Here is a 19,740-nt window from a genome sequence, read left to right as displayed (position 1 = left end):
CCCACTACTACGGCCAACATTTTAATTCTGTATACAGAAAGCGTTCTAAGAGTCGGGTTTGATGTCAGTGTTTACTGTGTGTTTGTAAAGCGCGCTGTCTACTGTTTATTTTGTGTGCCCTTCTTACGCACCTGAGAATGGCTGCTCATTCTCTATAAAAAGAGAGTACAAAGCTTGTGGTGCTCTGTTTTCCAAAGCACATAAGCAGAAAATATAAAATGGCAAACTACTGTAGTAGAAGTTGTTTGACACAAAATGTTGTTGTGTTCTGACCTAAGTCTGGAGGTCAGCACACAAACATACTCACAATAGCCCCGTGTCTACCAAACACTTTCAGTATGGTACCTTTGGAACCAAAAGTAGCCCTTTAGACATGGTACCTAGACCCTAGCGTTTCCACCACAACCAGTACTCATTTCTTCGTCCAGCACTCACTGTATTTCCTAATACCCGATTACACAAAGGGAAGTCTGCACCTTGTTTATCGTCCACAGAACAGGGTTGCACTCCAACATTTTCAGGACAAAATAAAACAGGCTGCAGTTTGAGTCTCTCCATGGGATATTTAAAAATAGCAGGTTTGTGCTTGTAGTCCTTCTCAGGCAAGCTCAGGGGTTTAGTGTTGGCGGAGCCCACAGGAACGATGCTCCGTGACATTTTTTTCTCCCCAAGTGAGGATTAGATATGCAGTTCACATAACCTGGTCGAAATTAACATATATAAACGACTGAAGATCCACTCATTACTAAAAATTTATGTCATATAAAAACTGGAATGGAATGGTCAAGGTTGTCACAGTGAAAATTAAGTGTTGATTAATTCATGTTGTTCCACATTAAAAGCTGCAGGCAGTCGGCCCAGTGAATTAAGTTTTTTTTTTTCTCCAACTCCAGCTGCTGCAAGAGGCAGCAAAACATCCTTTCATTTTATAGTTACAGTTTACTAATAAAACTCTCCACAGTATGAACAGTGGTTGCATGAGCCTCAAAACCAGCCACAACTCAGCCCTGAGCAGAGTGACCGTCCTCTATTGACCAATCAACAGACTGCAGTGTTCACAGCTCCACCTTTTAGTACCAGATCTGTGTGCTAATGTAGTGGGGTATAGCACCTGACACAGTCAAGTAGCGCTTGTGAACGCACCTCCAGACTCCACTCCGCAGTAACCACTCCCCTTAATCACAGCCAGCCTATATAAGGGGCGAGTGAGCACATTCTCTTTCTTTTTGGCTGCTGGTTCCTGTGTGAGGTGGCTGCTGTTTGCTGTACTGGTAGGTAAGGGAGCCCATTCCAGTTTAGTTGTCACGTTTTATTTTCCCTGTACTTTTATTTAAAACCCCCCCTTTTTCTCTCAGTAAGGCTGAAGGTAGCAGTGGCGTCTTTTGAGGTATTTCCTGGGGTGCAATTCCCCAGGTGGCGTTGTTGGTTCTCCCCCTCATACTACTTGATGGCCTCTTTCACCTCACCACGCCACACTAAGGTACCCCAACAGAGGGGTCACCAAAAATGGGGACAGGACGGAACATTTCCATTGGTACCATCCACAACTTTTCACAGTGGAAACGGGGGAAAAAAGCGAATTGAACTGAACCGTACTGTACTGCTTTTTGGAAATTAGCAGTGAACACAGGTGAGGCAGTCATAAACCAAAGTACTGCATGAACACATCTAAAGTTAAAGGAGTAATAAGCGAAATTCATCATTTCTAGATTGAAGGAATTAAAAAATTGCTATGTGAAGAACTAGAGGTGTAATTTGATCTGGAGTATAGCATGACCTCACACACCCTCTCTCTGTGTTGATCTCCAGCCCATTGTTTACAAGCCGGTCTGGCTGCGCATTCATGTACGTTCATGTGAACCCCCCACCCCTCCTCCTCCTCCTCCTCCTCTCGGAGCCCTTGGCCCTCCCTCCCTATAAAAGGCTATAGCCGGTGAGCAATGGCAGCGCGTACTTTCGAAATTAAATGGCAGAGAGCGGAACGTCCACCTGAAGACGACCAGGATCTGACATTACCTCTAAAGAAACAACGGTTGTTGGCCTTGCATTTCCAAGGTGGAGAGCACTGCGAGAGCTAAAGGGGCTACAATCTGACTGGGAGCTAGCTCTTCTTCTCCTGGACAGGTACAACATAAAGTCAAATGTCTGTTTTAATTAGTGTTACAGTAACGTTAAGCACATGTCGCTATGTCGATTCAATTAAATTTAATGTTACAGAGTCGCAGCATGGGTTAATGTCCGGAGCTTGAGTTATTAGCGGCTCGGTCCCAGCAATGCGTCAGGTGTTTCAGTTGTATTAGGTGAGTAGCCCGGCAGCCCAGCTAACATTTGCAATTAGCATTGTAAAATGTAGCCCGGCGGGCAGCCTGACGGCTGTGTTTAGCTATTCCCCTACCTACTTCAATGATGATGGTCCCTGTAATAAATGTAATATATTTGCTGAAATGGAGGCGAGGCTCAGTGACTACAAGAGCTGGTAGAAGCGCTCCATAGCTGCAAGCTACTCCAATAGCCGTAGTAGCTCTAGTGCTAACTCTGGGAGCTACCGCTAACATTCCTCTATTCTCCGTGAGCCCGCCAGGCTCCACGCTAGAGCTCGCCGGAGCTGAGAAGCAGGCTCCCGGAACGTTAGCATGGCAGCCAACTACTGCTAACGCTAACGTCCCCACGCTTCTCGGCTCCGACTCACTGAATCTGGCAGAGAAGCGTGGGGACGTTAGCACTAATGGGCTGCCATGCTAACGTTCCAACTCTTCTCTGTGAGACCGTGAGCCCAGCTCCCGGCTCAGGTGGAGTTGGAGCGTTAGTGTGGTAGCCGAGTAGTGCTAACGCTAACAGGAAAGCAGGGAAATAGCTAAACACAGCAGAGACCGAGAGTGAGTGAAAGACATTGCTAACTGCTAAACTAAGCTGGCTGTTTAGGTTTTATTTCCTCGCCCCTGTGGCGAGTGAATCTGCCCGCAGTGAAAGCGGGGGCTAACCGGTGCTTCCTCCTCAGGCTCCACTTCACTCAGCTGCCTGACAGACCCGCTGCTTCTTCCCATCTTCCCACTTTAACCTGAATAACAAACAGGAGCTAGCTGGGAGCGGCTAGCAGAGCCGGGGGGGTGGGGGCAGAGGTAGAGGGAGGAGTGGCTCATGACACTTTGTTTTGCTCTACAGGCAGTGCACAACAGCGAACCTAGCGGTGAAACTATTTTGCTTATTGTCCCTTTAAGGAATAGTACACATTATTAGAACTCATCTTGAGGGGGGCACACATGTGTGTACCAAATTTCACGGCGACTTCTAAAACAGTTGTTGAGACGTCTCACTCAAAACCACAGATGTCAACCTCATGGTGGTGCTAGAAGAAAAGTCAGGGGATTACCAGAGTCAGAGGGATTTATCCTCTGGGCACTGTGGTTTGAATTTTGATATGATAATCTTAGGCATACACATATTCTGTGGATGGACACTTTGTGTTTTAATGTTTGTGTGTATATTGTTTGAATCACTGAACTGTATTTTATTGCTGCTATCTTGACCAGGTCTCCCTTTAAAGAGAGATTTTGCAATCTCAATGGGACTAACCTGGTTAAATAAAGGTTTAATAAGAAATAAATAATTAAAGAAATACAACAGAGGCATGCCTTTTTGTTGTAGGCTATGAAATACAGGTAAACTCAGTGTCAACAGTACTATGTTGGAATTAAAGTACAGTATATTATTAGGCTTTGGAAAATGTTGGAAAATAAGAAATGAATTAATCACTGATAACTCTACTGTACTCACAGATCTATTTACTATTTATTTATACTGACCATCACAGTGGTGCTTTCAATGCAACCTGCATACTGTAGTAACACGCAGGCTACTCCTTCTACAGTGTGAAGACACATCAAACCACCTCCACAACTGTGTTATTTTACTGTAATTTGTGTGACAGAGTTCTTCTCAAAGGGTTATAGAAATATGAGTTCACATGTGTTATTATGCATCCCACTACTTTTCTTGGAAAATCTGCCTCTACTGTGCTGAGATTGGCTAGCGTTAGCTCTAACCCTGACCTCTTTGCCCTTACAGTTGATTCCATTATGTGTCAGTGTGACGAGCACAAGCCATTCACAGCACAGTACGGCGGAAATTGACAGAGACGCAGTGGGATCCATAATAATGCCATTCAGATAAATGACCTTATGATAACACTCACCATTCTGGATGTCCTTCATGTCAAGATGAATGCTCGACATCAGAATACCCACAGCCTGCGAACGCTTGTTGTTCAACAGCTTCACCACCTGGGATTAAATGGGACAAAGACCACAGAGAGCAGGGATGTTAATACTCTAATATACCATGATATGCGCACACATACATGCAGATGACACATTTAATAACTGACTGGAAACAAAAGACAGGAACATTTGTTTCCTTCTGTGGGAGGAAAACTTCCAACCATTCATCCACAAACATTACTGAAATTAAAATGCTGTCTAGCTGACTTGGTGGTGATTAACAATTTGTCCACATCTATCACTTTCAGTCATGCAAATAAAAATGTTAAGTCAACAAGAGGCATATGAAGGGGAGTATGATCACAAAGTTCTGCAACTGATTAAATGTACAGACAATCTCTCTGGTTCTGTTTACATAACATATTATGAAATTGCACAATGCTGCAATATTTTTTCAAAGCGGAAATAACTTGTAGTCAAAACTATTGTGTCCCGAGATCAAAAACTGCCTCAAAAGCTGCAATATTAACAAATGTTAGCTGAATAATAATAACTTCCACTTGTCAAACAGCCAGGAGTTGAATATCAAGCCTGTGTTGTTATTATGCATGAAAAACTGCATCCAAGGGGCCCATTATGAACCACAGCTCGCCTGAGTAAGCAGAAGTGTGCGCCGGGTAGCGGAGTGGTGAAGGGACAGGACAGGAAACCCGTAGCCTACTGTGATCCAGACAGAACGCTTCCATCCAAACCAGATCACACAGACCACAGACCTCTCAAACACACAGGAAGTTATATCACCAGGCCCCAACTGTCTCCGTTTTCCCCGGCTCGACCACAGCTTCAGGGGACAGTACGTTCGAGATATGATGCCGAGCGGCTTCCACAGTGAGGCTGTGATAGCTATTGTTGGGTAGCTGTTTAATGGCAGTAAAAAAATATGTCATTAGTCATGTTTTATCAGCTGACCTGATTCTCCAGGTTAAAGTTACATAAAACAGAGCCCAGTGGTTTAGTACCTTGCAGAGCTGCCTGATATTACAGATGATCAATTTACATTCTCTACATCAACCTAAAATGAAAATGCTCGCAGTGTTTCAGTTGTATTATTTCATAATGAAACACAGCTGGATCCATGAACCACCACAGTTATTGAAATTATTTTCGTGACGAACATTTTCATCAATAGCCTTTTATGAGAACAACAAAACAACCCTAAAAAATCCGTCTAATACAGCGTCTTTCAACAGTCTCATGAGATCCATGTGTATAGGTTTTTGGTTTAAAGAAATCCTCAAAGTCTCATTAATTACATGTTGATCTTTTGATCCATTTATCATTTCAAGGTTGGCCAATATGGACTTTCATCAATCTCATACAGATCTGAATCACATGTGAGAAACAAATCACTGGAGGTACAATTTGTCCTCCAAAAAGAAGCTGAAAGAGACCTGATAATACAATGGCAAGTTTTCAGCTTTATAAAAAGTAACAATTCTTTATAATCTATTCTGTCTGACATTTACCTTTGGGATCAAGCACTGAGTTTATTTAAAACCACTAATAAGACTTTTTCTGATCTACAGTTCACTTTTCTTTTGTGTTAAAAGGGAACTTTAATAACATATGACAAATCTAAATATATTCTAAATATACTCTAGTCCTATTTTATCACTTGGCAGTCTGAACTGAGCAGGGGCGGTGTAGGTCATACAAACAATTCTGCAGAATCCACATATAGATTGATTAACAGTCTGCACAAGAGCCAGATGTTACAACAATGACAAATTATATTACTAATCTACTTCTGACCTATCATGATTTGATTTGCCTCTGGATTAATGGATTGACAGCAAATTAATCTGCAACTGCTTTGATAATCGATTTATAATTTAAAGGTCCAGTGTGTAGGATTTAGGGGGATACATTAGTAAACATGGATTGTAATAGTTTATATTCTGTAGTGTACAATCACCTGAAAATAAGAATCATTGTGTTTTTGTTCCATAGGGAGCAGGTCCTTATTTATGGAGATGTTCACCATCATGTTTCTACAGTAGCCCAGAACAGACAAGCCAAACTCTGGCTGTAGATAGGGCTATTTTTGCGTCACCCGCCGTAGTTAGAAGCCCATCTGCAACAAGCAGCATTAGGAAAACACTAATTTGTAACCTGGAACTACTTGATTTAGTGTTTTTACGGGTTTAAATCACTGGGTCCATTTGTTTTGAAAAGGAAGAGACCTCTGTGGATAATTCGACCCTGGGTAAAAAACTCCTAAATGTTTGTATCTTAAGATATCAGAGAAAATATGAGCACACATTAGCAAGTGTTGGGCAAGTTGTTCGTCTCCAACATGCCGAACATTGTCGTAGATTTGTAACGTGAAACTGCTTTATTCAGTGTTTTTAACCAGTTTTAATGACATGGTTCTTTGTTTTAGAGAGGAAGAGACCTCTGCAGATAATTGGGCTCCCGGTTAAAACCTCCTGAACTATAAACAGTGAAGGAATTCTAGGCGGGAGAAGTTTAAACCTGTTGCAATCTGCCATCCTCACTGCTAGATGCCACAAAATCCCCCTAAATCTTACACACTTCAACTTTAAGGGTTTTTGTGTCCAACTTTTTATTGATTTATTAATGCCATCTTCACAATGTGGAAGAAACAAGCCAGGTCTCATTCCTGTCTAAATGTGGCGCTTGGACAGTGACTTGCTGCGTCAGAAACCAACAAAAAAAGGTGTCCTTTAACATCAGCATGATGTGCAGCTGGTTGCCATTATAGTTTAACGGTGCCTGGTGGTGTTAGGGGGAAATGCGGCGGAACAAGGACGAAAGTTAAGGCGGCGAAAGTCCAACTGGGGCTGGCAGGAGAGGTAGTGGATGGGTCCAACAAACACCGACTTTCACCCAAGACAGCTTTGCTTGCATCCCGTAAAGCCAAACCCTTTTTTCCTAAACCCAAACACGTGCTTTTGTTGCCTAAACCTAACCATGTGCGTTTGTTGTTGAAGGAATAAAACGTCAATTCGCGGTGTTGTACCAACGTACTGTGTTTATTTTGAAAGAGACTGTATGTCCTGTGAAAACAGAAGTGTATCTTGAAGGAAGACAATGCATATAACAGGCAGAACTTGACACGGCGTCCCAGAACTTCAACATCCAACGCACCCAGGGTACCTTGCACGTTGTATGTGGACATGGAAAGTCCATGACCAAACGTCAATATGTGACGTGGTCGGAGTGAGAATGCGTTAATTAGACAAATTATACATATGTAAGGACAGAAAAGAAAGGGGAGCCAGGGGCCAAAAGGCCTCTTACCCTCTGCTCTTTTTGCCGTTTCACAAATATTACAGGTAACGTTGTTTCTTTGCAATCATAGAAGTTCATATGTTCATATACATGTTAAAATATCATACTTGTACACTAAGATAGACGTGTTCCTCCTCATATTCACCCTGTCATGTATCGAAATAAGCAAATATCTACAATTCTATTTTACATAAAGAATATCACCAGGTCAGCAGCACTTTTAATGTTTCTCCTTTAACATTTTTTAAAGATGCAATTGATAAACTCAAGTCTTGTACAATATGGAAGTTAGATAATAGATAGAGTGTGTGGGAGTATCCATCTTGGCTACAGTTAAGCCAGCTAAAAGAACCCTTTTCTGATGGTTTCATTGCAGTAAGTTTTCATGCACGAATGCCAACCATCCCTGAGTTTTAGCATCTTAACTGAGTATTTGCAGCTTTTCTCAGTCTTCTGTCATCGCAAATTGAATATCTGTGGGTTCTAGACTGTTGCTCAGACAAACAAGGGCATTCTTCACTGTTCTAACAATTTACAAATAAATGATTAATTGATTAATTTAGAAAGTAATCATAAGATTAGTCCATAATTAAAATAATCAGTAGTTGCAGCCCTCCAGTCATTCAAATCCTCCATTAACCTGCTTAGGAAATCTTTAATCATGTGGGATGGAAAAGTTGAAGTCTTGAGAAAACTAAAGCTGCATATTTGCATTCATTTGGGAAGTGAAAACACACTTTGCATCTCAAAAAGCACTAGTCAAAATACTGCTGCACTGACCCAAAGTGCCAGGAAACAAAAGCTTCAATCTGAAATGGATGTGCGTCACGTAATCTAGCAGCAAATTCACCTCCGTATGAGAAGGACAGCAGCATAAACTGTAAGACTCTTCTTTTAAACTCCTCTGCAGACACACTGCAGGGTCAACACTTGACATGAGGCGATAGTACTCATTTCTTCACATCTGATACTGATGTCAACAGGGGCCTTTAAACTGGCCGAGTACTGACGTCAAAGCTGCTCTCTAGTGGTAGCTCTGGAGAGGATGCTTGTCCTTTCTCATCAGCAAGACAGTTGAACTCCCAGCACACAGGGGGATGGGAATAGTAGCAAGTAGCAGGAGATGTGATCAATCGTCTCAAGGCATGGGGCCGGTCCTCGTGACGTGTGCTTGAAATGTCAAAGGTTGGCTCCAAATTGGAGTCACTCACAGCTCAGCGTATGTTTTTATTTTTCTGTTATTGAGCTCAGCATCTTCAGCGCCATTGTTGTGTTGGAGAACATCCACAGCAGTATCATGCTGTGAGGACCAAGGGAATTCAACCCACACCCACCTCAATTTGTCTCTTGTCCCTCGCAATTTAGCAATGCAACCACAACATGAGCTGCTTCTTGATGTGGTAGCCGACTCATTCAGAGCTCCATCAATCAGAACATCGCATCAAGGGAAGTCTATTTTAATAGAGAAGAGGACACTGATTCTGGTTGTCCCCCATCTACCCTGCCGTGCGTCATCTCCTATATCTTGACTTGAGGTTGTAGTGCTGCTCTGTACACACGTGTATTCTCTCTATTAGGTCCTTCAGGTGTTGAAGAAACCATCTGACAGCTCCAGGAATGTCAACATGCTTGACGACGGCTATTTCTGAAGTGTGTTTGAAGAGCAATTCCTGTATGAAAGTATGATTTTCTTATGAAGGGCAAACTCACTTAGCTTATCTGCTGTCTCCCAGTTCTGTTGACTTTTGCGCTCTATTGGATTAAAGCCGCAAGGTGAGTTTTTCTCTCTCCTGTGCCATACATAGGGGCTTTAATTTGCAGTTGCCAAGTTACTTTCTGGTATGTGTGTAGTCCTTATAAAAACATGCTCATGGTTGATGCACAAGGGATACGGGACTTTTCCCGAATTCTGAGCGTTGCAAAAGGTTTCACACTCAAGTAAACCAATAAACAGATTCAAACAATCAGGCTGTTCTCATTTACTGTTTGTATCTATACCTACAAAAAGTAATACACTGTAATTCGTATATAACCCACGTAACCATGAGTCAGGAGGCATGTGACTTAGGTGCTGCAGGCTGTCATCCTTCATATGACAGGAGCAAAGGAGGAACACCTCGTTTCCACTTACGTAGCCTATGTGACTGGTGTCTGTAGATCTGTAAATACACGGATGATGCCTCTAGTGTCCAACGCAAGGAAGTGCATTTCTTTACAGATGGATAAAAACCTGATAGAAACTACCTGTAGCCATGGGGGGAGAGGCTAATTTTGTTTTTCGCCATTCAGTAGTTTGGAATATGCGCTTGGAACATTGCCAGGATGAAAACAGGACCATTTTTGCATGGCAACAAATAAATAAAGATGTTAGCCTGCCAGGTACGTAGCATGTTTTGTGAAAAGTTTCATTAAAAAGAAGTATGAATGGCTGAAGGAGTCATAAGGGCAATCTGACTGTTTATATTGTACAATCATACTTTAGCAGAATGACATTACTGAGATTCACAATGTGTTCAGATTAGACAAACAACTTCTATTTAAACATACGAACTAACTTGACAATGAAAATAGGCAATTGACTTGTAGGAAATGACCTGTTTGGTCTCTCCGAAATCCACCACTAAAGTTCTTTTTTTTTTTAAATGCACTCGAGGCAAATTCTGGACTGAAATATTACAGAGGGGAGTTTCACATGCGCATTGGATATCACAGAGATTCCCATATGAATAGATGTTTTGGCTGACTCATCTCCGTACACATAAGTTAGTGGAAACGAGGCAGAATAAGGTAATGTAGTAAATGAGCGACACATCCACGTAGGAAGGTGGTGGGGGTGGATGGATGGGTCAAACAAACACAGGACTTTGGCGATGGAGACCGATGTTTGTGTCCCGTGTAAAACCAAGAGTCAACATTGAGTTATTTTAAAGAGAAATACATATGGAGCCAGAGTTTGCAACACTTCCCACTTTCAAGTTGACTGCCAGTGATCAGCACTTCTCTCCAAATCTTGGTGTGCATCAATTTTCTATATTACATGCGTAACATCACATTGTCACATTGTCCAACCACAATTTTTTTCCTTAACCTAGCCTTACTGGTAGAGGCTCTAATTTGTAAGATATCATACAAACTGTTGTATGAGGATACGTTGAAATATTAAACACATAGAGGCCTGGGATCAACGGGTCTCAGATATATTTTTTTGGTTAATTTCTTTGGGACAAACTTAATTGTGGACATTAACACGGTACTTAGTAGTAGTAGTTACTACTGTAGTTGCTTTGGGGATTCAGATTTTATATGAAAAAAAAACAAAAAAAAACCAAACAATCTAATAATTAAAGATTAAACCGGTAAATCCTTAATGTTCCAGCTTACAAAAATAAAAAACTCTTTTAAGAAGCATATATGAAAGCTGGAGGATCGTCACAACTGGCCCAATGGACAATAAAATTATATTGGTGTTGAGTTTCAATTCATCACTTCCCATAAACTACGAAGATTTCCCACCAACATTCACGCCTGAGACCAACATATCATCTCAGCAACAACTGCCGGGTGACTCTACTGGGTCTCAATTAGGGAGGTGGAATGACTCTCCCCTGTGCAACATTATTTGTGATTTAGATGCATCACTTGGGCAAATAGTACATTAACATAAAAATCTGGAATAGAGCAGCTTTAAATCGTAGATCAAATGTTTGACTTGCAGATTGATGGAGTGGCATAAAGGGCATTGGGGAGGCAAACAGTCTGACTATTAAACTAAGTCATAGAGAAAGCACAATGGGAGGAACCACATCACGACATACAGCTCCCAGGCTTCTCCCTCCCTCCTTTTTTCCTTCCCTCCCCTCCCCTCCCTCTCGCTCAACAGTCATCACCGTCGTGAGGTTTCCTCACCGCACGCGAGACATTGGCTCGGTGCCACTGGATGGTCACGGGGGAGTCGGGTGGGAGCCAGAGCTCACACCACATAATAACTGTCTGGCTGTAGCAGTTCCTCCTGTCACTCAAAGCAACTCAGAGAGCGACAGTGAGGAGAAATGGAAAGGAACGGGGCATCAGAGGAGTGAGAGCGAAGATGGGAAAAGCCCTGAAGAGAAGCCATATTTGGTGACTCAGGGGGATACAAAAACACACACAGAAAAAAGCACTGTATGTTTACTGTATATGGAGACAAACAGGAAGGAACATACTCAATAAAACATAGGTTAATGTACCTGCTTGGCCTTGGACTTGCTGATCGTGTCCGAAATTGGCTTTTTCTTTTCCTTAACAGCACTTTTGGCAAACAGATCCACAAATTCTTCAAAGTCCACACTTGGTTCCGTGATTGTCTCCCACACCAGAGGGCCAGTGGACCTAAAGATACAAAAAAAAGAGGGATTATTTACAGTTAGTGAGCTTTAATCTGCCATAAATTGTTTGAAAAAGTTCAGCAAACTCCACTTTGATAGTGTAATATGTGTTATTTCACCACAAAAGACATTTCTGACATTTCTTGATTGTCTTCTGCTGCTTTACGAGGACTCATTTGTCATCTTTTGCAGGGTAAACATCCAAAAGTAATACACTTGTCAAATCCATCAGCCAGCAAATTGCATTTAGATTTCAGCATCAAGTTCCTCACTTGCAAGTAAATCAAGTAGTCTATTTCTAGACATTTATTCAGCTACAATTTTCCAAGCCTTATTAAGGAAAGAAAACACGGTCCAACTCAATTCACTGCTGACCACAAAGCCTGGACTGCATCACTTTCATTTTCCACAAGGTTAGCATCTCTATTGCCGTCACAGCACGTGGCCGATCTTTATCTTAAGTGGACAAGCTTCCTCTGAAATCTCTACTGTTCAGAGAATACCTTTGTGCAAATGATCCATATCTATCTTTCCTCCATACAGCGTGTCCTTACTTTTTAGCATTCAGCTGTATGCGTGTCCAGTAGAGTGGCTTCATTGGCTTGGGGGGCTCTATCACAGCCTTGGCAGGGGCAGCTTCCTGGACCATCATGGAGGGCATGGGGCCGGGCGGTGGTGGAGGCCCAAAGCCTGGGGGTGGCGGTGGTGGAGGGGGGCCCATTCCTGGTGGAGGGGGTGGAGGAGGAGGGCCCATACCCGGCGGTGGAGGAGGTGGGGGTGGAGGTCCGAAACCAGGAGGGGGAGGAGGTGGCGGTGGTGGTCCAAATCCTGGTGGTGGAGGAGGAGGAGGAGGAGGGGGAGGTGGCGGTGGACAAGGTCCAAGCCCGGGTAAGGGCGGGGGAGGTGGTGGTGGAGGAGGAGCGACACCCCCTGGTAAAGGTGGAGGTGGTGGTGGTGGTGGTGGAGGTGGGGGCATACCTCCAGAGATAGGAGGGGGAGGTGGAGGAGGATGAGCACTGCTCTGTTGCCTCTGCTGGCACGTGCAGACAAAGCTCTCTGTAGATTTGGGGACGGAGGATGAAACAGAAGACGACACGCTGCCTGATCCTCCGCTGAAAGGCACGTCAAACTTAAAGCCCTCCTCCACAGGTGAGGTCTGGACAGACACCTCCTGGCTCATCTTCCCCAATCTTCCTCCTATCATCTGTGAGGCCTTGTGGTGGGCTGCGGCCAGAGCTCCCACATTATCCCCGCTGCCCTTTGCCAAGGAGGCCTGCTGGCCCTGCAACACAGCAATCTTAATCCGCAGGTCATCGATGGTCCTCTCCAGCTGAGGGATGAGACTGCTTTCATCCTCTGAGGACGACTGACCTGACTTCAACCTGCTGGATTCTGCCTGTCAGTGAACAACAATAACAACAAAAAAGATTTAAACTTTAAACATATGGAAATGGAAGAAAATAAAACCCATGAGTCTGTGCTTTTCCTACATGAAACCTATTTTAACAGCACACAGTCTACTCTCATGTTGAAAAGCAGACATAAAACTTACTGTTAAATCTTGGCCATATTATCATTCAATAAATTACGCTTTATAAACAGTAAAACACCCACAACTGAGGGAGCTTAGTGACAGAGTTGTGAGCTAAAGAAGGGTCAAGAAAGTCCATTATGTCTAGACTCCGTCAGACCTCTGGCTCCAGGCTGGTTAGAGCAGGGATGAGGGGATACCGAGAGATTTGACCCCAGAGACAGTGAGTCTCGTTGGGCCTCACATGGGGAGGGTCTGTGTCTGCTAGTACACATTCCCCAGTTGTGGTCACATCGCTGAATGTTAAGGAGAATGCTCAGTCAGTATGGCCTTCCTAATTTATTAACTCCTGTGGGGAACAGGGAGTCTCACAGTGAAGATCCAACAAGTCTTTCAAGACAAGCCTGACCTCTGGTGGACAAAGAAGGATTTACAGCTAAGGCATTGAACTTTTGAGCTTTGAGACTGAGGTTTTGTGTATTCCTCAACACTTTGACAGGTTACAGGGTCATGCTGTTTTAAATTTCAAATTAAGATCAAATATGAATCAAATAAAAACCTTAACAGCTGCATCCTTTACTGCCAGATGATCGTGTATAGCATGGGTGCTCAATTACAAATTCAGTTGGGCTGGATTTTAAATCCAGGGAATGTAGATGGGTCAGACATTTTCAGCAGCCTATTCAAAATCTTTTTTTAGATTTTGGTAACGATACATTTTAAACAGATGCATATCAAGGTTGCAAGAAAAATAAATTAGAAAAATCAATGTTTATGGTTTCATTTTTGCATCAGGGAAGGAAATGTTTATTTGTGAAACATGACTAGTGGTGTCGTTATACCAATACATACCTCCTGCCCTATCAGTACTGCGCATGTTTAACTCAACAGTGATGAGAAGGAAGCAAGATGGCTCACTCGTTTGCTACTTCCAGACACTATATATCAGATTCATGTATGCTGGACCACTCGGAGGTTGCTTCTGGGCCAGTTGTGGCCAGCCAAGTGAATAGGCCTGATGTATAGCATGGATGGATTATGAGACAATGGGCCCCTGGGCACGGATATGCAAAGGGCCCCACGACCTCTCAAACAAGACATACAGACTTTGTGGTGGATTTGCCTCTCTTTGTAATCATTTTGTGTCTCTGTGGTTGTTTTTCCCTTTTTTGTAATTAATTTATCTCTTTGCAGTTCATTTGCATCTTTGTGGTCTTTTGCAGTCAATTTCAGTCACTTCCTGATTAGTATATGGTAACTTGTCTCTGGTTCATTTTGCAGGTGAAAGCCAGCACGGGCCCTGACACTGTGGGCTCCTGGGTTTGCGCCCAGTAGGCCAGTTCAGTAATCCATCCATGCTCTATGGACAAAATGGATTGTATTTCAAGATATGCATGTCTCAATGTCCCTTCTTCTGTCCTCACTCAAACTTTCAAAATTCTAAAACATATTTTTTGTCAAAACCATTTTATAGAATTCCATGTACTTGGCATAAACATTGTAAAATGATAAAGTACTAATTTAAGGAGTAGGAGGAGGAAGAACATCTAGGAATTCAGCATCATCCACTGGGTGTTCTGTACAGTATGCAAAACCCTTAACCTAATTTGGTATACCCAGAAAGATGCATTATTTTCTCTGCATAAATGGTAATTTTTTTAAAGGCTAAATCAAGTACCAGTAGTAGTAGTAGTAACACTGCATGCTATGAATTTCAGTAAGAGGGTCTTGCGGAGAGATGTATTTATCAGATGTATTTTAACACATAATTTGGTTTTGTAAAGATAACAGTTTTGAATATTATGTTCTAATTTGCAAGAGGTAATTTTCATCTACGTGTTTTCATTTCAGTAGAGGGCTAGAGGTATACAAACGCTCTCAAAAATAAAAACAAAACCATAAACAATATTTGCTCATCTATTAAACTGTATTTATGCAAGAGGTTTGAAGCAGGACGATGCTCTCTGATGGTGGTAGTAAAACAAAAGACTCCACCATAAATCAAAGCCAGCATTATGCACAGAGAGCAGACAGGGCAATCATGCTGTAAAATATTTATAAATGATGAGAGGAAGTAACCAACCTGAGAGTGTAGCACTCCCGCTGTTTTGGCTGATGACTGATTCAACGGGGACCTCAAGCTCTGCTCCCTGCCTGTGGCTCGTCCCCCATAGAGTTCCCACAGGTGAGAAGACACTGGCAGACCTACAGACACCCAGGTGTACAGCTGCTCCTCCTGCACACAGTTCAGAAAACAAAGCAAGTGCATGTACTGTAAATGAGATCAGATCCAAGGTCAGGTGTTTGTGCTTAAAACGACTTGCTCCCACCAGAGGATTTGTGCCTCCTGTATGTGACATACAGTGTGAACACATGGTGGGATGCACCGTAATTAAATGTTAACAACATCCACCGGGGATATGAGTCAGTGGTGGCTCTGTTTGCATGCTTCAAGTGTGGAAACACTTGAAGATAATAAGCAGTGCTACAACCATAAACGTCTTTTTTTTCCAATTTGTATTGCCAATGTAGCGTGCAGTCCAAAAAACTGAGGCACTGAAAGCAAATCCTCAGCCTCTTGTTTATTGTCTCAAAGCATCATGTCTTTTACTCAAGTTAAAGGTGCAATAATCGATGACTGCTGGAGGGCTGAGATGTATTTCTGGCTTTCAAAGTTAACTCTCCAGTCTGTATTTGTTTTTGTTTTAAACAAATACATCATGAAACGTGACATCTCCTCTTGACATTAGTGAATGATCTGCTAAAAGATAATAAAAACTGAGCCCAAGAACACATCGTAAGAATTATTTCTGTATTTCTTCCTCTCTCCCTTTTTCTTTAAATGGTCCACTTGAACATTTGGACAAATTGAACTGCTTGTTATTTTAATCGTTGCAATAAGGTTCAGGTGAAAACTGCTTAATCCTTTCAATGTGCAGTAAGGCCCGTTTCACAATTAGTACCCTCATAATCACCTTAAATAAGCAGCTAATTATAACTTGAGAATTAGCACATTTGTATTCATATTATTTCAAATATTGAAAGTGCTGCATGTAACTCTAGAGAAACATTACACAGGAAGGCATCCAGGCACTCCAAAAATATAGAAAATGAGGACGGAAATGACACCATTGACCTCCATTTCCCATTGACGCAAGGTTTTGATCTATGTTTGATTATACGGAGCAACTAGTCATCTCTCTCTTTTCTGGAGAAAGATTGTTGTTAATTGACCAATCCTGAGTCCCGCCCCCATTAGTTACTGTTGCAAAAAGAAATGTGGTGATGCCAGTTACACTTAGCCAAGTGCTGCAGTGTTTATCAGAGAGCTGACGGCAAGGACTACAGTATGCGATGACTGGATGTATTCATGATGTTAACTTTTATGATTGAGGCAAAGTGACGCACATTCAGGTTTCCAGTCTCAACGAAAAACAGGAGTAGAGCTGAGGATGATGAGACGATCAGTCAACATTGCCCCTGCACGGCTGGGTAGGAGTCCCCTTTTCCCCATCTATGGATTAGTAAAGTAGTCTATGTATTTATTACTGAATACAGACCATGGTGCTGACCTAACGTTAGTGTTTTTACTGTAGAAAGTTACACTAGTTACTTTGGGGTGACACACAGACTTGCAAAGAAAATGTAAATAAATTTGATCTTTTGTGGCTAAGGATAATTCATGTCACCAACCTTTCTGTCTTTTTCCGAATATCTTCCATGTTACCCAGTGGTGCAAGAAAGTTAGTGCACACATTTTCTCGTCACATGATCAGAGATTTGACATTGGATAGCATCAACATACATATTACCCATTGCATATCTGTATGTAGCAAAATTTGTTAAAGATGCTATTGACTATTTTACAAAAAAAGAAAATATAACATGATGGGGATGGCATATACAGCAAATGGAGCTGTTTTTTATTTAATGAATTTAATGAGTTCTTCTTTGAAAACAGGCATGTTTTCAAGGTGGCAGTTGCTCATAAGGGCCCATTCTCCACCCAACACATTCAGTACGTTTACGTGGACAGTTTAATTCCACTTTCATTCGGAATGAAAGGCCATTCCGATTAAAAGTGGTCATGTAAACAGTCATTCCGACTGAAAATTAAATCTGATTAAAGAGGGTGGTTTATTCCGTTTGTCATTCCGAATGAAAGAATTTTGTGTGCATGTATACACTCATTCCTCTTTAAGTTCATTCCGGTCTTTCTGCGCATGCTCATTTCCTTGCCCTTCTGGCGCGATGACGTATATAGCACGCATAGCAACGGGCTGCAAAGCAACGGGTTGAGATAGAGCAGTCGGACTCGTTGCACTCACCGGTTTCCATTCGCTACAGCACGGTCTTCTGTCTCCCTTCTCCTCCTCAACAGACGAAGCATTAGCAGAACAAAGTTGTTGTCGTACTGCTGCTTCAAGAATATAAGCAAAACAAGCCCGAAAAAGGCACTAAGAACGGCGTCGTCAAGCATCTTGTTATCCGGAGCAAGGACTACAGTGTTTTCTTCGGTAAATGTAACCACGTAACATCCGCCCCGCCCCCTATCCAATCAGAAACCTTCCCTCCCCCAAACCTTGCGCAGACTTGAATAAAGGCGATTGAACTGATCTCCCGTGTAAACCCTCATTTGGAATGAATATTTCCCATGTAAACTACCTGGGAAAACTTTAATTCCGAATGATTTCATTCAGATTTATTTCATTCTGAATGAGAAGCCATCATGTAACTGTAACCATTGTTAGAGGGCCCACTCTCTCTATGGACCCCCACTTCACTGGTCCAGTGCAACTGCACTGCCTGCACTGTCTGTATTTACGCCCCTGATGTTACCACAGCAATTCGGAGGAAGCAAACCTGCTGACATTGTTGATCTGACATTAGGCAATATAGTAGCTAACTCGTAGCATTGGTACAGTAATAGTAGCTAACTTAAGATAAGACTAAATAAACTGTATGTCCGTCTTTTAACCATCTCGAAATGTGGTTTTCCTATCAACATAAACAAGCCCAGCACATAGCATATCTAACAATAACAGGAGTGGAGGGAGTTGATTGAGGTTCTGATGGGCTCCAGGCCTGCTCAACTCTTACTGGAGCACAGAGTAAAAAGGGACGAGGTTAGGAAGGGTTAATTGGTGAGCCTCATTTCCAGGTCGTCAAACACTGACGCTTTGGGTCAGTAGTCGGACCGAACCACCAACCTAAATTGTCAGTATGTCTCCAGAGTTACATACAGCACCTTTAAAGACTCTAAAGCCAACATCAGACACTACAGCAGACAAGCAGAAAGACTGTAAGGCTCAGTCGGAGGACCCAGTAATGAGCGTACTCTGAACAATGCAAAGGAGAATATGAGTCATATCTTAACAGTGTCTGCCATTCCTTGATTAACCCTTCATTTTCTTGAATACTTGGCTGCTTTCATCTTTTAATGGCAATCATTTCCCAGAAAACTGGCATGTTGAGCTTTATGCCATGCAGTGACACACTAATACACCTTAATGTACTGTAAAGCAAATCATTAAACCGTTAGATCACATAAATCTGCTTTAATTTCTGTAAAGACTTCATGTGTGTGTGAATCATGTGTGAGCATAAATATCTCTTCTCCTTCTCCCCAGAGTGTTTCTCTCAGAATAAAACCCATTAGCCGGGTGAGGGTAACCTGACCTACAGCCAGAGATGCACACACAAGATACAAAGCATGCTAGACTGATGTATGTCCGCGGCACATATTAGTATTTATCCACTCAGCAATGTTTTGCCAAGTGTAAAAGGGATGACACTTGATTTATACAATGTTCTTAGACACTCAGCCTCCCCAAACCTTGCTTTTGGACGTGAAGCTGGTGTAGTATTTAATTTCAGGTGGTATGCAGAACAAGAAACAAACTCATACATTTGTTCACTTCAGCAAAGTAATGACATTGGATACAACACCATATTTAGGTAGCAAAGTGGAGGACAAATAGGAGATGAGAGATAAAGATGGAAGTGAAGGGATAGGGGGACAGGGAGGTGATGCAGTAGGCGATTCATTTCAAGATGGAATTTAACTGTAAAAGGAAAACAAATCTTAAGAAAAGTTTGAGATATTAAAGGGGCTTAAGTGAAAAGGTTGCAGAGACACAACTGTGATGATTTATTTTCAGAGGCAGATTAGCTGTAAGATAGAAAGCAATAACAATGAGTCCTGCACACTGAATGGCAACAGCAAAGGTTATTCTCGATCATGCTGAATAATGCAGGACTCCAGGCCAAGCTCCAGAATGAAGTGGGCAGAGAGTGAGGACATAAAAAAACA

General features: G+C 42.3%; 1 protein-coding gene across 1 annotated transcript in view; it reads right to left on the bottom strand.

Annotated features, from left to right (window-relative positions):
• Positions 1 to 19,740, bottom strand: part of fmn2a (formin 2a) — a 59,659-nt gene that overhangs the window by 31,173 nt on the left and 8,746 nt on the right. The window contains exons 3-6 of the mRNA XM_033613128.2: positions 15,511 to 15,663; positions 12,451 to 13,292; positions 11,759 to 11,900; positions 4,193 to 4,280 (exon numbers count right to left, since the gene is read on the bottom strand). Coding sequence (XP_033469019.2) covers positions 4,193 to 4,280; positions 11,759 to 11,900; positions 12,451 to 13,292; positions 15,511 to 15,663 — 1,225 coding nt within the window. The remainder of the gene's footprint in view (positions 1 to 4,192; positions 4,281 to 11,758; positions 11,901 to 12,450; positions 13,293 to 15,510; positions 15,664 to 19,740) is intronic.

This window comes from Epinephelus lanceolatus, chromosome 17, assembly GCF_041903045.1.
Source record: "Epinephelus lanceolatus isolate andai-2023 chromosome 17, ASM4190304v1, whole genome shotgun sequence".
Lineage (NCBI taxonomy): Eukaryota > Metazoa > Chordata > Actinopteri > Perciformes > Serranidae > Epinephelus > Epinephelus lanceolatus.
Note: the sequence above shows the minus strand (reverse complement) of the source record. Positions and strands in the feature narration are given on the sequence as shown.